This window comes from Giraffa tippelskirchi, chromosome 6 (assembly GCF_054371585.1).
Source record: "Giraffa tippelskirchi isolate mGirTip1 chromosome 6, T2T-mGirTip1v1.2.pri, whole genome shotgun sequence".
Classification (NCBI taxonomy): domain Eukaryota; kingdom Metazoa; phylum Chordata; class Mammalia; order Artiodactyla; family Giraffidae; genus Giraffa; species Giraffa tippelskirchi.
Window position 1 is genome coordinate 165,679,673 of NC_137280.1, and position 17,173 is coordinate 165,696,845.

The 17,173-nt window shown below is 37.7% G+C and overlaps 1 protein-coding gene across 9 annotated transcripts in view; it reads left to right on the forward strand.

Annotated features, from left to right (window-relative positions):
- Window positions 1-17,173, forward strand: part of LOC145509620 (uncharacterized) — a 533,964-nt gene that overhangs the window by 322,571 nt on the left and 194,220 nt on the right. For 3 of the 9 annotated variants that reach the window (XR_014056240.1, XM_081498842.1, XM_081498841.1), the window contains one exon: window positions 5,826-6,054. The exons of 3 other annotated variants lie outside the window; for them this stretch is intronic. Coding sequence is in view for 3 of the 6 variants with exons in the window: in XM_081498842.1 (XP_081354968.1) it covers window positions 5,826-6,054 (229 nt within the window). In the remaining 3 variants the exon portion in view is untranslated. Of the gene's footprint in view, window positions 1-5,825; window positions 6,055-7,040; window positions 7,618-13,384; window positions 13,416-15,171; window positions 15,263-16,185; window positions 16,388-17,173 lie in introns of those variants that run through there. 3 more of the 9 variants (XM_081498843.1, XR_014056247.1, XR_014056243.1) reach the window with 3 other exon arrangements.

Below are 17,173 nucleotides of genomic sequence, written 5' to 3' on the forward strand. Positions count from 1 at the left end.
TGATGTCTCTGCCTTTTCATTCACTGTCTAAGTTTGTCATAGCTTTTCTTCCATGGAGAAAGCATCTTTTAATTTCATAGCTGCAGTCACTATCTGCAGTATTTGGGGGCTAAGAAAATAAAGTCCGTCTCTGTTTCCTTCTTTCCCCATCTATTTGCTATGAAGAGATGGGACTGGATGCCTTGATCTTAGTGTTTTGAATGTTGGGTCTTAAGCCAGCATTTTCACTCTTCTCTTTCACCTTCATCAAGAGGCTCTTTAGTTCCTCTTTACTTTCTGTCATAACGATGGTGTCTTTGGATGCTTTTCTGAAATTCTCTGCATATCTGAAGTTATTGAAATTTCTCCCAGCAATCTTGATTCCAGCTTGTGATTCATCCAACTCAGCATTTTGCATAATGTGCTCTGCATGTAAGTTAAAACAGCAGGGTGACGGTATACAGCCTTGATGTACTCCTTTCTCAGTTTTGTACCAGTTTGTTGTTCCATGTCCAGTTCTAATTGTTGCTTCTTGTCCTGCATACAGGTTTCTCAGGAGGCAGGTAAGGTGGTCTAATATTCCCATCTCTTGAAGAATTTTCCACAGTTTGTTGTGATCCACACAATCAAAGGTTTCAGCACAGTCAATGAAGCAGAAGTAGATGTTTTTCTGAAATTCCTTTGCTTTTACTTTGATGCAGCAGATGTTGGTAATTTGATCTCTGGTTCCTGTGCCTTTTCTAAATCCAGCTTGTACATCTGAAAGTTCTCAGTTCGTGTACTATTGATGCTTTGCTTGAAGGATTTTGCACACTACCTTGCTAACATGTAAGATGAGTGCAATTGTGCAGTATTTTGAACATCCTTTGTGATTGCCCTCCTTTGGGTTTGGGATGAAAACTGACCTTTTCCAGTCCTGTGGCCACTGCTGAGTTTTCCGGATTTGCTGGCATACTGAGTGCAGCGCTTTCACAGAATCATCTTTTAGGACTTAAAATAGCTCAGCTTGAATTCCATCACCTCCACTCGTTTTGTTTGTAGTAATGCTTTCTAAAGCCCACTTGACTTCAGATTCCAGGATTTCTGGCTCTAGATGAGTGACTACATCTTTGTGGTTATATTGGTCATTAAGACCTTTTTTGTACAGTTCTTCTGTGTATTCTTGCCACCTCTTCTTAATCTCTTTTGCTTCTGTTAGATTGTTGCTGTTTCTGTCCTTTATTGTGCCCATCTTTGCATGAGATGTTCCCTTGGTATCTCTAATTTCCTTGAAGAGATCTCTAGTCTCTCCCATCCTATTGTTTTTCTCTATTTCTTTGCATAGATCACTGAGGAAGGCTTTCTTATCTCTCCTTGCTATTGTTTGGAACTCTGCATTCAGATCACTCTATCTTTCCTTTTCTCCTTTGCCTTTAGCTTCTCTTCTTTTCTTAGCTATTTCTTTTTCCTCCTCAAACAACCATTTTTGCTTTTTGCATTTCCTCTTCTTGCGAATGGTTTTGATCACCGTCTCCTGTGCAGTATTACAAACCTCCATCCATAGTTCTTCAGGCACTCTGTCTGTCAGGTCTAATCCCTTGAATCTATTTGTCATTTCTACTATATAATCATAAGGGATTTGATTTAGGTCATACCTGAATGGTCTAGTGGTTTTCCCTACTTTCTTCAATTTGAGTCTGAGTTTTGCAATAAGCAGTTCATGATCTGAGCCACTGTCAGATCTCAGTCTTGTTTTTGCTGACTGTTATTGAGCTTCTCCATCCTTGGCTGCAAATAATGCAATCAGTCTGATTTTGGTATTGACCATCTGGCTATGTCCATATGTAGAATCATCTTTTGTGTTGTTAGAAGAGGTTGTTTCCTATGACTAGTACGTTCTCTTGGCAAAACTCTGTTAGCCTTTTCTCTGCTTCATTTTGTACTCCAAGGTCAAACTTGCTGTTGCTCTTGGTTGGGAAGTATTCTCATAAATATTTTGAGAGTATTACTCTATATATCTATGTCTATGAACATAAATAGAATTGTTGTGTTTTTAAATTTCACATATGTAGAATTATATGTACCATTTCCAATTTCACATTGGTCCTGTCTCTTTGGTAATGTTTCTGAAATTTTCCCATGTACATCCAATTCATTCTTTTCAGCAGTTGCATAGTATTCCATTGTATGAATAAACCACTGTCTAATTCATCTAGTTCTTATCTATGGAGATTTAGGTTATTGTTCATTTTTTCCTGTTTCAAACAATGCAAGAAAAAACATCTTTGTGTAATTCTCCTTAGCCACAAGTATAGTGATTTCTCTAAGTCTGAAGGTTATACCTAGAAGTTCAATCAATGTCCTGTGTACATTTTCAGCTTTTCTAGGTATTATCATAATTTTTCTCCAATGTAGTTGTACCAATTTGTTTTCTCATAAGCAATACATACATTCTCTTTTTCCACAAACTCTCCAATTATTGGTATTATCAACTTTTATATTGTTCTTCCCCCCATCCTATACCACTGGTGTGTAATGATTTCTCCTTGTTTTAGTTTAATCCTGGTAAGTTTGCTTATCTTTTCTGATATTTATTGATCATTGAGATATCTTCTTCCACAAATTAACTGATTACATTGTTTGCTTGATTTGTTTTTTCTATTAAACTTGTTTGCATTTTTCTTATTGTTTACAGGAATTCCATATATACTATAGATACTTTAGCAATTGTATACTTTGCAAATATCTTCTCCCATAATGTCTCTTGTCTCAGCCTTGCTTATGGTGACTTTTTTGATACAGAAGATTTTGTTTGTAATGTGCAAGATGATTTATCAGTATTTTCCCTTACATTTTATAGTGTTCTGCCTTTTAAGAATTCTGCCCTAGACCGATATCATAAATATATTCACCCATATATTTTTCTAAAAACTTAAAGCTTTGCATTTCACAGATAGGTCTTACATTCATTTTGAACTTACTTTTGTGAATGATGAAAAATATAGAGATTTATGTTTATCTTTTCCTTATGGATAACCAGTTGTCCCAGTGCCATCTACATAATAATCCATATTTAAGCCTTTGATTTTTAAGAATTTGCTTTTTATTTTCTATAAAATTTGTATATGTACAAAGTATAAGTATTCAAGAAATCTACAGTCTTTTTTAAAAATGAAAGTTCCTTGCTATTACACTTCTTACCATTTCCCTGCCCTTAGATAAAAACACTATTTTACTTTTTATAAAATTAACAAACCCCATTTTATCTCATAATAGTATGCTTGTGTTTTCAATTCTTAATTTTTCATTTTGGGAATTATTTTTTAATTTTGGAAGGTGAGGGTTCTCCCCTGTTTCTATTCTTGTAAAATAGTGTAATTGTGATTGTATTATTGTTCTATTCCAGATTTAAATTATTTTAACATGTAAACTCTGTTTATAAGTGAACTAAGTATTGCAAGAATTACTTTTCCTTTTCTGCATATTTTTGGTATGTTTTTCCAGGAATTAGTGTCTTATTCATATTTTTTCCTATGTTCTTGTCATAATTATACTCAACTTTTCTCTAATTTATATAAATCTCCTCTCATGTTTAAACACTTCCATTTTCTGACAGTATCATCTTAAATTTTTTTATTGAGATATAATTCACATTATATTTTATTAGTTTCAAACATAACATGCTAATATTACTAAATGGTCACCACAATAAGGCCAGTTAACATCTGTTGCAACACATAGTTGCAATTGTTTTTCTTGTTTGGTGATGGAGTATTTATTAAACCAAAATTACAATAATACTATTTCAGGAGAGTAGAAACAGAAAGGCACCCTCATCTTCCAAAGTTTGAAGTTAAAGAATAATGCCTGAACACAAGCATTTTATTAAGAATTAAGAGACAAATTTGTTTTTAAGTTTATAGAGAGTGAAAGAGTATTTGGAAGCACCTGATGTGTGTTTGTTTTCTTTTTCTTGCCTGGGAGAGCTGGGCTGGAGGCACTCAGAAGGCATTAGTGAGGAGAGAGGTAGTAAGTGGGAGGAACTGATAATTTGGAAGACCAAGGATACACACATTTCCTGTGAACACGGTGAAGATAGCCAGGCTTGCCTTGTCTTCAGGCAGACTTTCTCACGAGCTGCCTTCTAGGCAAGGAGACCCCAGTGATAGGAGAGGATGGGTATACTTTGGGGGTCAAGATATGGGAGGTATACAAGAGACCAATTGTAAAGTGAATTTTTGCCCTGTGGAGGCTCCAAGGTAGCCAGCAGCCCCTCAAATGACTCTGAAATTTACTTATGAGTGCCTACCACCCACAAGACACCCATGGTCAGATTTCAACAATGCCATGGAGGGTCCATGTCATAACAAGTTTGCCATACAAAGAACCACTTTGTAAATACTCCTGGAGGAAATACTCAAATAAGACAAAAAAAAAAAAAAAAACCCTCTAGGAGATACAGCCAAAGATATAAGAAATAAAGATGAGTAAATAGATGTGCTAAAGTTTATTTGTCCAAAAATTTATCAGGGGGTGAAAGGGAAGAAAACAAAAAACAAAACAAGAAAGCTTCCTAACATTCTAGAACTAAAATTCTAAATATTATTAGGATAGAGAAGAGAAATAAAAATGAAAGAGATGTAAATGTGTCTTAATATAGCCTCAAAATCTGCAGAGCATCATGACTAAGTAAGGCTTTTTTTGTTTAACCACCAGAAGTAAATTTCAATATCAGAAAATTTCAGTGAATTATTTGTAGTATTAAAAATAAAAACCATATATTTACATCAACAGATGTAGGAAAAATATTTGATAAAAGCAGTCAGTGAGTGGAGTGAGTATAGAGGGGAGATGTAAATGTAGTAAGGAAGTACCCACTTCTCTGATGGTTGATAACCTTCCTATAGACAACTCTTGAGTGGAGGGCAGAGAATCATCACTTTAAATGAAAGTAGAGATTTTTTGGTTTGTCTCAGATTGAGTTCTCTAGAAGCAGAAACTGAGTGTGGAATTCAAAGGCAAACAGCCTTTCAAGGAATGCTCTTCAGAAGAAGTCAGTACGTTTAAGGATAAGGAAGGTGGAGAAGCAGAACAGGGATGTGATTTCAGGTGAAAGTCTAGTCTTAGTGTAATATATGAGGGAGAGGTCTAACCTGCATGGCAGAACTGTTCCTTTCTCAGGGGCTCCTGAGAGAATTTTCTGGGAGCCATTCATAGACCACCAGCACAAGAGCTGAGAGACGGGTGTGCAAACCCAGTAAATGAGATGGAACAGGGTTGGGAGGATCCCCTAGCTTCTGCCACACTGATTTATATCTCAGACTAGAAATTCTAGTTTCTGAATCATGATCCTATTTTACAGCTTCAAGTGATTATAAGATTTTTCTGTATCCTAAGTGTGCTCAGAAAAGGCATGAAATTGTCTGTGTTTCCATCTGGAGCAGAGGAAGATGTCCCCAGACTCAAAAGGACAGAGGAGTACAGAATACAGAAACGAAATGGCTTTTTATGATTATACCTCATGAGTCCTACATGCTCAATAGGCCACATGTGTGTGAACACACATATATCATGCATATATGCATATGTTTACATATTTTATCATATTTCATACCATACATACAACACATATGCATGCCTATATATTTCACCTACTATCTCTTATTTTATAGCTCAGAGAAGAATGTTATATTCTTTCAATGATCTTGAAAGTAGCCACCATTAACATCACTATTGTACAACACTAAAATCTATATGGCTATTATTTCTATAGCAATAGTACAGATGATACTCATATTTTCTTGTCAGCATTCTACTTCTTTGAAATAGAGAAAGTTGAAAAGAGGGCATTTCTTTTTCTGCCAAAGATCTGGAAACACTTTGTCCCTGGAGTGGACTTCCAGCCAAATGAGGATCTCCATAGGAATGGAAGAAATCACACGCTCTGCTCCAGGATCCTGTGTTTGCCAGGTCACATTGCTTTACTTTGGATTTCTACCATCTGAGCGAGGGTCAGTCCAAAGGCCTGCGACCCGCCGTGGTGCCGCCGACTGCTACACGTTGCCAGGGCAGTGTGTCCTCTTGTGTCTTTGCCAGGTAAGGATCTGAAGATGAGATGTTTGCATCCCTGGCGCCTCCCATTTTGTGCCAAACCAGGACTGCACTGCAAGAGATCTCCCTGCCAATTTTCCTTTATTAAAAAGATACTCCTTTCCATGCCCAAGAATAACATTATGGAAAAGGATAACCATTTAACTATGTTTGACCATGGTTCTGAGGAATTCAGCAGGATCCCACAGAGTTCCAAAGTACGCATTTTTTCAATTCACAAGCAAAGGATGAACGATGTATCAATGACATGAGAATAGAAAATGTATAATTCTTTAGAAGGCTTAACAATGTCACTACAGTGCCAACCATCCGTATTGACTGTTGTCATTCACCATGGCTGTATACATATATGTATGTAAGTGTGCTTGCATTATGTTTTGAGCAGTAATAGAAAATACTTCTTTGGAAGTTGTCAAAGCTGGGCTGCCATTAAGGATTTGGCATTTTATTTCGCTATATGGAAAGACATTTAGCACATGGTTTGACACCCAGTATTTGGGAGTTCATCCAAGTTCAGTGGTCCTAGACTGTTAACATCGTCTTACAGAGTTTAGATATCCCTGCTAGCATTCAGAATCTCCAGTCACACACTGCACCATTATTTTAAAGCACATCTTTTAGTGCCAGACAACAGGCAAATACTAGTGAAGTTCCAGGTAGAGGCATGTTTATTTGTTTTCTGTGGTTCAGAAACCATTTCCTTTTGCTTGAATAAGACAGTGTCTGAAAGCAATTTCCTTTCTCTTTCCATGGCTCCTCGAAATGGTAAATTATTAAAAGGATCAGGCTGCTGGTATGATAGTGAATGAGAGGTGATCTCACATTGGAGGAGGTACTGAGCATAGGGAAAATTTGAAAAAGTAACATAAATCCCTTTTAAGAGAATCAAAGTTGAGATTATTTTTTGTCACTGGCAGTTCCTCTGTCATCCATGATGCACACACACACACTCCTTTGTTCCAATACTGCAGAGTAAAGATGGTGCATCTCAGGATGAAGTTCTGTCTTTTAGCCCATGTCACTGTTCAGAAGAGGGCATGAATATGAAACCCTTTTGGCTTGAGCTGAGATACCCACGTTTTCTGCTTTTGAAGAAATATTTCTGGTTTGTAGGCCTTTGGACTCATACTGAATTACATCACTAGCATTTTGAGTTCTCCTGTTTGCGGATGGCAGACTGTGGACCTGTTCAGCCTTCATAATCATATGAAACAATTCCTATACTAAATCTCCATGTATACATCCTATTGGTTCTGTTTCTCTGGAGAATATTGCCTAATACAAGGAGGGTGTCTAATATCATAGAAAAGAAGAAGGGGTACTGGATGGATATGAAGAACAGATGTTCACCTTAACTTCTCTGTCTCTAGCTTCAGCACCAGAACATTTTATTTTATTCTTTGTCAGCTGAGAAGCAAAACACATTTTCTACACTGAGAGAAAAAATCTCCTGTACTATAATTTCTGTACAAAATAGGGTAACATTTTATGATGTATGTCTAAATATGACAAAAGCCTGAATATTAAACTACACTCCTATTTCCCCAATGAGATGCAAATGTTGTATGAATGTAACCCCTTGGAGTTGTGCAGTGCATAACATGAACAACCTTGTCAGGCGTCCCTAGATGCTATCAGTGGAAATTTTACCCCCAGTATCAATCACCCGTTGGTGTAATACTAGGAAGAGTTTTAATTTTCTATGACTTTTGTAGGTGAATATTCACAATCACTGCAACCTAACCATACATTGTATTTTTAAAAATTCTTTTTAAATAGCCACCCATCAATGCTTAAGTGAAACCCAACACTTGTCACTGTGAGGTTATCATAACCTTAGGAATATTTACTAAATCTGTTCTTTTAAAAATTGCTGATTTTACTGGATTAGTGCTTTTCCAACCTTGGCTGTTGCACCTTAGAATCAGCTGAAGGATATTAAAGACGAAAAAGGATTCCAAGTTCTCACTGTCTATTGATTTATCAGACTATCTAAGAAGTGGGGCTTAATCTCCGTCCTTTTTTTTAAAATGTAAGTTTCATCAGATTGACCTTTGCAAACAGTTAAAATTAGCATTGATTAAAGTCTATGTTGGCTAATTGATCTTCTATTTAAAAAATAGTCAAACCCAGAGTGTGAGAAATTTCATAAAGACTCAAATATGAAGTGGTGTGTTTTTTTGCCTTATATACAGGTACATGTAAGACAGATCTTCTCAGTTATCTTGCTTGTCTGAAAATGCAAAACTCTGTACATCTCCTTAGTCATGGATACTTGGACACACTCACAAGAAGAGCCCAAGCTCCCTGTCCTTCCCACCTCCCTGACATTTTAACTGGCAGGACTTTGGCTGCTGTTTGAACCCTGCAGTTCATCTTTGCTGGTGAACAGTCTTAGTGTCATGTTTATCTTGTCCAGACTTCAACTTACACTGTTTAACAATTGAATGAAATAGCCTGAGCTCAACCCTGTCCTAGGACACTCCATTGAAGCTGCCAGTCTTAAATGTGCAGAATTAGCCTTCTCCCAAGCAAGTGTATCTTGTTTGTCCAGTGTCATAAACCCACCAGTGAACCTGTGTCAGTTTAACTAAGTTCTTGTCTCAAATGACTTCACAAATGGTCAGTTGCAGAATTTATTTCTATGGTCTGATCAGCAGTTTCAGTGACAGAAACCTGATTGCCAAAATATGTGTGTCCCCCACCCCTTCTCTTCAGCCATTGTTTAGGAGGTGCCATTTTTCCTCTAATGAGATGTGATGCACCAGTTTAGAGGTAGAATTTGCACTGACTGTGGGGAGGGACGTGAATCGTGAAGGGTCACTTTCTGCAGCTGCTCACTACTAGTTTTAAAAGGCATGAACTTAGTGTTTCACTAAGAAGAAAAGGAGAGAAAGAGCAGGAGGTGGAAATAAAAGAAAGCACAGTATTGTTACAGAATTGTTTTGGTGTAGTGGATGAAGGGAGGAAAGACGAAGTTAATCCACTCATTACCACCAGGGACTGTGTCCTCCCAGAATGACTATTGCCTGGATCATTACCTTCCTTCTCATTCTAATCCTAAATTGAATTTTGAGGGATATTCAAACACCCCAAACCTTTTACAGACTCTAGGCTGCTGATAGTCATGTCTCTGCACGCATGCATGCTTAGTTGCTTCAGTCGTGTCCGACTCTATGAGACCCCATGGACTGTAGCCCCCCAGGCTTCTCTCTCTGTGGAAGTCTCCAGGCAAGAATACTGGAGTGGGTTGTGATGCCCTCCCTCCTCCAGGGGAACTTCCCAACTCAGGGACTGAACCCTCATCTCTTACATCTCCTGCATTGGCAGGTGGATTCTTTACCACTAGCACCACCTGGGAAGCCCATTCAGGTCTCTAGTTGCCCGCATAGCATTCCTACAACACCACACTCCTACGTGTATCCATGCATACATTCTAAGTTGTTTCCATCATATCTGACTCTTTGAGACCCCATGGACTGTAGCCCGCCAGGCTCCTCTGTCTGTGGGATTCTCCAGGCAAGAATACTGGAGTGGGTTGCCATGCCCTCCTCCAGAGGATCTTCCTAACCCAGGGATCAAACCCACATCTCCTGTGTCTCTTGCATTTGGCCGGCAGGTTCTTTACCATGGCGCCACTTGAGTTAATCTTTCGCTGACTTCCCCTGTCGAGGGGACAGGTGGCTCTGTCCTGGGGCTCCCAAGGATTGCTTCCAAGAAGCCAAGCCTTTCATGGGAGGCAGTGTGGTGGAGTGGAAAGAAGCCAGGCTTGGGAGCCTGATAGATCTGTAGCTTCCTGGTTGTGAGTGGACAAAATAGTAGAATTAAAATTAATTTAATACTCATTGCATTAAGCTGGGCTACTTTAAAATGGAACTCCCTATGTTAACATTCGGTAGTAACAGCTCATTATTTCTTATTCTAAGATGCTTTAAATAATCTCAAAACAGGTTTTAGTTACCACAGGAAGTTGGCCCTCAGAAATATTTTCTAGGCCTTTTAAGCAATGACAAGATAGTACCTTTGTCTCAAAGGTCAGGGAGAGTCAATAGATGGATGCTGTGGATACCTCCTATAGAGAAATCTTCCTTCACTTCCCCTCTGGACTCAAAGAACAAATATTAAAAGAATCAATAGAGTATTTTATAAAAGTATGAGCCCCTAAAGTTACAGGCAGGATACGGACTGTGTTGTGACTTTGAAAACTCCATGTTTTGCCCTGGTAACCAATATCGTTAGTTTTAAAATGTCCTCAGAGCATAAATCCAGGGATTTTTCCTAAGTTTGTTTCTCTGAAAATTTCTGATTTGTATAAAATGGGAAAGACTCTTGCATTTAAAAAAAAAATATTTATTTGGATGTGCCGGGTCTTAGTTGTGGCATGCGGTGCCTTTTAGTTGCTATGCAGGATATTTTAGTTGTTGTGTGTGAGCTCTTAGTTTCAGCATGTGGGCTCTAGTTCCCTGACCAGGGATCAAACCCTGGGTCCCCTGCACTGGGAGTGCTGAGTCTTAGCCACTGGATCACCAGGGAAGTCCCTGCATTTTTATTTTAATAAACTTCTAAGAAGGCTGGAAATTAAGAAAACATTGAGATCATAAAACCTGAAATCCAATTTAATAACCTCAGCATGAGGGTGAAAATTTTTTAAGATAACAGTTTGTTATCACTTCCCTGTCTTCAAACTATTCTATTTTTTTTTGTTGTTTCTGTTTTTCTTACTAAAGAGAACGAAAGGTTTTATTTCTTTGTAGTTTCTCATAAGAAAACAGAGTTTTACATGATACAAGTGCCAAAGTAAACAGTGATTTTAACTGGGTATTTAAATATTTGTTAAAACATTATCTCTTTCTCAGTTAAGTACTACTTAAACAATTCAGTCAGTTCAGTCACTCAGTCGTTTCCGACTCTTTGTGACCCCATGGACTGCAGCATGCCAGGCCTCCCTGTCCATCACCAGCTCCTGGAGCTTGCTCAGACTCATGTCGATCAAGTCAGTGATGCCATCCAACCATCTCACCCTCTGTCATCCCCTTCTCCTCCTGCGTTCAATCTTTCCCAGCATTAGGGTCTTTTCCAGTGAATCAGTTGTTCACATCAAGCGACCAAAATATTGGAGCTTCAGCTTCAACACCAGTACTTAAACAGTTACTTGCTTTGAAAACTAGATTTTTAAAAATATTTGTGTGTGCCATAATTTCCAGTATGAAACTAAACTTTTTAAAAGTAAGAATCATAGTCAAATGATCCATTTCTTACTCTTATTTTCTCTACCTTTCTTCTCTCCAGCTCTCAACAGGCTATGTATCTTTGCACCTGAGGGAAAAGACAAACATCTCTTTGGAATAAAGCTGTGTGATACAGTTTGCTGCCAGAAAGTGAAGTGAAGTCAGTCGTGTCTGACTCTTTGCAACCTCATGGACTGTAGCCTACCAGGCTCCTCTGTCCATGGGGTTTTCCGGGCAAGGGTACTGGAGTGGGTTGCTGTTTCCTTCTCCAGGGGATCTTCCCAACCCAGGGATTGAACCCAGGTCTGCTGCATTGCAGGCAGATGCTTTACCACCTGAGCCACTAGGGGAAGCCCCAGAAATGGAGGCTTGCTGGCAGAAGTGGGGGGAATTCTCTCAGACACATTTTTTTTCTATTTCCCACCATCTTGACCAGATCTTCTCTCTGTCCGTATTCCAATCTCATAATTTGAAAAGAAAAAGACAACATTGTTCCAGTTCATTCTGGCTTAGAATAGGCCCACTATTTGCAAAGAGTCATTTCTATGACAGTGTCAAAGTCCTCAATTTCCATTCCTTATTATAAAGAGGAAAATTTCTCCTTCAAGTGACCCTTTAGACCTGTATTTTTCCAAGGTGTGAGATCGATGTGAAATGAACCCATAAAGAAAGTGATTGGGAAGAACCAAAAAGCAGGTCCTGAAATTCTTTCCTGGGGTGTTAAGTGATTCCATGTAACCCCAGCTATATTTGCATTAGTCCTCTGTTGAATATAGGAATTATAGAAAGCACTTTAGATAAGGAAATTGAAACTTTATATACTTCTATTCTAGATTCTAATGAAAGCTCAGACACATCTAATAAAATAAAAACACATTTGTATAGACAGTGGCACTTTTCTAAGAAATTTTAAAAATTCAAATAACTAGGGAATTTACTAGATTAGTATTTAAAGAGCAGTCATTTCTGTTGTCTCTTTAAAAGTAATTCTATTTCTGCATTGTTTCATAATCTTAAAATATTTTAAAAAATATTTTCTGTAGTGCTGGAAGCAGAAAACCTTTTTATGGTGGGGTTTTTGAGTGGTAATTCTGCTTTTAATACTTTACAAAATGCTGAAGATAATAAAATGAAAAATAAATATATTAAACTTAAAATTTTTCTCTTTTTAAAAAGCTGTTTTGAGTTTCAGATGGGATTTCAGTCTTTCCTATTTTGTGGAAAAGATTTTGGCTTTTAAATTACACAGCAAATCTGTCAAGGGCAAGCAAATCTTGGAAGCATGTTGTCCTAATGCTATAAATTTTCTTATATATCTTCAAATATTTTGGAGAAATCTACAGGAGACAAAGGACTATTTTTTTTCCTGTTCCCCTTTTGGGAAGTAAAAAGTACTCTTAAGCACAGAGTTTCATAATAATTGCATAATTATTTTTGTTTTCTTACCAGTGCCAGCATGCTACTGGTAAAGTACAACAGTACTTAAAAGAATTCATCTGAGAGCTGAATTCTAACCACTTAAAAGATATTTCCTGCAGCCTTCTCTCTGTTTTGCAAAAAGCTATTTCAAAATTTTCTGAGCAGTGACACAGCTGCACAGAATGATCTGATAAAATAGTAATTATATATTTATAACTCCAAAGTCAAGGTAATAAAACAATAAACTTTTGCATTGTTTTAGAACCTTAAAATATTTGTGTGTGCGTGTGAGCTGCCTCATTTTCCAAAAACCTGGGAAACTTTGGGCATATGACTAAGTTACAAGGACAAGTAAAGTACTATATGTACATGGAGTCATGAAGCAAAATTCTTTGGCAAATTCCATTTGTGTGGCTTAGGAAGAGTTGAATTCCCGCGCCTTTATTTCTCTATTAAAAACACGGATGAAGAGGTGATTGGCTATTAAGGACAAACATTCAAAGTTCTCAGAGTTGAGTTTTCCTTCTGAATTTGCAACTAAATGAGAGTGAGGAAATATGGGAGGTAAGGAATACATTATAGAATGAAGGCCGCTGAGGTTTTTTTTGGGGGTGAACTGGTTAATGAGCAGACTGTTTCCCTTACATGTGGTTTGACCTGTTTTTCAGTCAGTACCTGGGACTGCAAAGCCCATCTGTGGTAAGGAATTTTTCATTTCAAGTGTCACATTCTTATTTACTTACTTTTATTTACTTGCCTGTGTCAGGTCAGATCTTAGTTGCGGCAAGCAGGATCTTCACTGCAGCCTGAGGGCTTGTCTCTAGTTGTGGCATGAGTTGCAGCATGTGGTCAAGTATCACGTCCTATTCTTGCTGTTGCCATGCCACATTGCTTAATTTTGGAGATATATATGTATTTCATATATATATATATATACTTATATACCAATGCATATAAATAAATACATAAATAATATCTTAATCTGAGAGTATGTTGGGTATAGTGGGTACTGGTTAGGATTGATAATGATTTTTTTTCCCCTTCTGTGTTGTACATATGATATTTTTATGATGTTTCTATTGTAAATATTTTCCTCAATGTATTTGAAATTTGCTTCTGTTCAAAGAAGGAGACCACTGTACTGGAGACAGTGTGCTTAGTGGAATGAAAATAGGTTTTGGAGTCAGGAATTCTCACCTGGCTTTAATAAATATCCTTGGATAAGTTATTTAAACTTTCTGACTCTCAGATTTCTCATATGAAAATTGGAAATAATAATGCACAATTCTCAGGTTTGTTGGGAGACAAGTGAGATGAAAAAAGATGCCTAGTGTGGTTCTTGGCATACAAATGATTTGTTTTATAATATCTGTTTTTAATAGAGGCAAAACTCTGCTATCTACTTTCATTTAAAAATTTCTTTGAAGATTTTTTGAAAAATTGAGTTGACTAAATGGTGTGAGCAAAATGGGTTAAGTTACCCATTCTTTTTTTTAAATGTAGTTAGCATTAGTGATTTTTTTCATCTCTCAAGCATTGGTTTCATTTTTATCAGAATACTTAGTATTTTAGACATGTGTGAAACAAATATAACCTACATTTTTTTCTGCATCTTAATTTTAGCTCATGCCTTCATTGTGCTGTTTGAGCTTCTGCCCAGCTTTCCAGGGTTACATACAGGTTTGGGGGGCTTATACAATACTCGGGCACAGGGATAGGGGTGGGCAGATTCTCCCTTAGTTTTTGGTACACACCAGTCACTGCTGGAAATTCTTGGACAAAGATTGGGAAAAACGCCCTTCTCCTTGCCAAGTCCTAAGTTAGTCGGATATTTTCATAGAGCAATAAGTGAAAGTTTCAGGGTTTTAAGAAACAGACATTAATCTGAAGAGTTTTTATAGCAATGCCCCTTTTGTTTTCCATTCAAAATAGTATTAAATAAAAATCAGATATTATCCATGCTGGTTTCTCAATGCTTTACTCATGAGGTTTCATTTTTATTTCTTTGGTCTAAGCCACAAAGGTGAAGCTTCCCATATGCACCTGATGCCTTCTCTTTGGAAAACGGACAAAAAGAAGTTTATTCAGTGTCAAGTTCAAAGAGTACAGCCTAACTCATTGTTTCCTTTTGAAAATGAAGTGAACTGCCTGCCTTTTTATATCTGAGATGACTGACAGGGATGACATTTAATTAGAATGTTTTCTTTTTCATTTGAGGCAGGCCTCTTTTATTCCCTAGTGGAAATATGACAAAGTAGCAAGCTGTAGTAGCCAGCCTCCAAGATGGTTCCTAATGAGCCATATCGTGTAATATTTTCAACTTGGATAATCCTCTACTACAATCAGTAGGCTTGACCTGTGTAACCGTTGGAATTCTAGAGTAAATGGCAAGTGTACAACTTCTGAAGCTTGGTGATAAAAGCCACATTATGGTTTCTACCTTGTCTTCTCTCAGGTCTCTCTCTTGAGGGAAGCCAACCACCACCTTGGAAGAAGCCTCAAGCAACTCTATGGAGACTAGTTAGGCTCTCCTGCCAAGAGCCAAGGTGAACTTTGCTAGTCTTGGAAGTAGATCTTCCAGACTCAGTTAAGCTGTCAAATGAGTGTAGTCACAACTGACATTTTGACTCATGAGAGAGCCTGAGCCAAAAATGACACAGTTGAGTCACTCAAATTTGTGACCAACAGAAACTGTATGAGATAATACAGAGTCATTGTAATTTAAGCCATTAAGTTTTGGAGTAATTTGTTATGCGGCAATAGATAACTAATACACACGTGTGTTAGTATACTAACATATTTTGTATCTGAATAGATATGAAGACTTTGTCGATAGTCCCTGACTTCTTTCCTGTCCCTTTGTAAAATATATACATTATCTTTTGCAAATGAATGGGTCCAGTTTTGTGGTCCTGCACTCTCCAAACGGTAGTCTATATTTATCAAGTCCATTTTTTTTCCCCCCAGAAGAGAGCACATGGCAAATGAGAAAAGTTTTAGTCAGCTGAGGCAAGATAGTCCAAAATTATCCTGTTTGTATCCACATGTCTCTCAGTTCCTCCAGGTACCACTTTTGGAGGAAGTGGGTTAATGGGACTCAGGAGAATTTTAACTGTTTCTGTGTGGGGGTGAGAAAAGTATGGGAGATTCTGAACTTTCTATGTTCTCATCTAGTTAGGTCCACCATAGTGTTGCTTTATTGCCAAGAGTCATGTGATCATGTCATCCTTATAGAACCTTCCAAAATCTCTACTGTTATCATCACCTAGGGGACTCATTTCTGTTTTTATCTGTGTGTGTGTGGTGGGGGTGAATGGAGGTGAGAAGTGTTACATCTTCCTGTTTCTTTCAAACATTTTTCTCTATCCCAGATATTTTCTATTTAAATTTTTAAACATTTGAAAACAAAAGTCAGAAAGACTCTTAGATTTTTTTCTGCTTTTTGCCTTTATTTCACTACCCCTCTTAGGCATCCTCTTTCTTTGAATGAAGTAAAGGAAAGAAGGGAACACTGGAAGAAAAAAAGAAACATATGGATATTTCAAAAATACCCCAACATATTTAAAATAGAGCAGGAGTTTCAAGTTTCCTCTGGATATTACCCTGAAATTATATGTGAGTAAAAGTTATCTGAAGGTGGGAATAGACATTAAAAGTGAAATTTAAGGAAAGCTTCGAGAGTTCTTTGGGCTTCCCTGGTGGCTCAGACAGTAAAGCGTCTGCCCTCAATGCGGGAGACCTGGGTTCGACCCCTGGGTTGGGAAGATCCCCTGGAGATGGAAATGGCAACCCACTCCAGTACTCTTGCCTGGAAGATTCCATGGATGGAGGAGCCTGGTAGGCTACAGTCCATGGAGTCGCAAAGAGTCAGACACGACTGAGCAACTTCACTTTCACTTTTCACTTGAGAATTCTGTGGGTCCTAGGTGTTTTTGAAAACTTGAAGTATCTATTCTTAGGACTCTTCAAATAAAAAGTTTTACAGTAGTATAATTTAGATACATTTTTAATATCACAATAACTACTGAATTCTTTTAAACATTCCACAACTTTCGGCAAGCTAGTTCTCAGTGCTATTTGTTGACTATGCAGGCTAGTGATCTTATTCAGAAGTGTCATCTAGAGAGCTGCTAAAAATGCTGAAGCTCCACCACAGTGATTCTGATTCAGACTAAATTGCCTCCATTTCATTTAAGGGTGTGGTCATTTTTATTCCTCAAGGTACTTATTTACCTATTGACTGCCTCTTGAGAAACTTGTATGCAGCTCAGGAAGCAACAGTTAGAACTGGACATGGAACAACAGACTGGTTCCAAATAGGAAAAGGAGTACGTCAAGGCTGTATATTGTCACCCTGCTTATTTAACTTATATGCAGAGTACATCATGAGAAACGCTGGGCTGGAAGAAGCACAAGCTGGAATCAAGATTGCCAGGAGAAATATCAATAACCTCAGA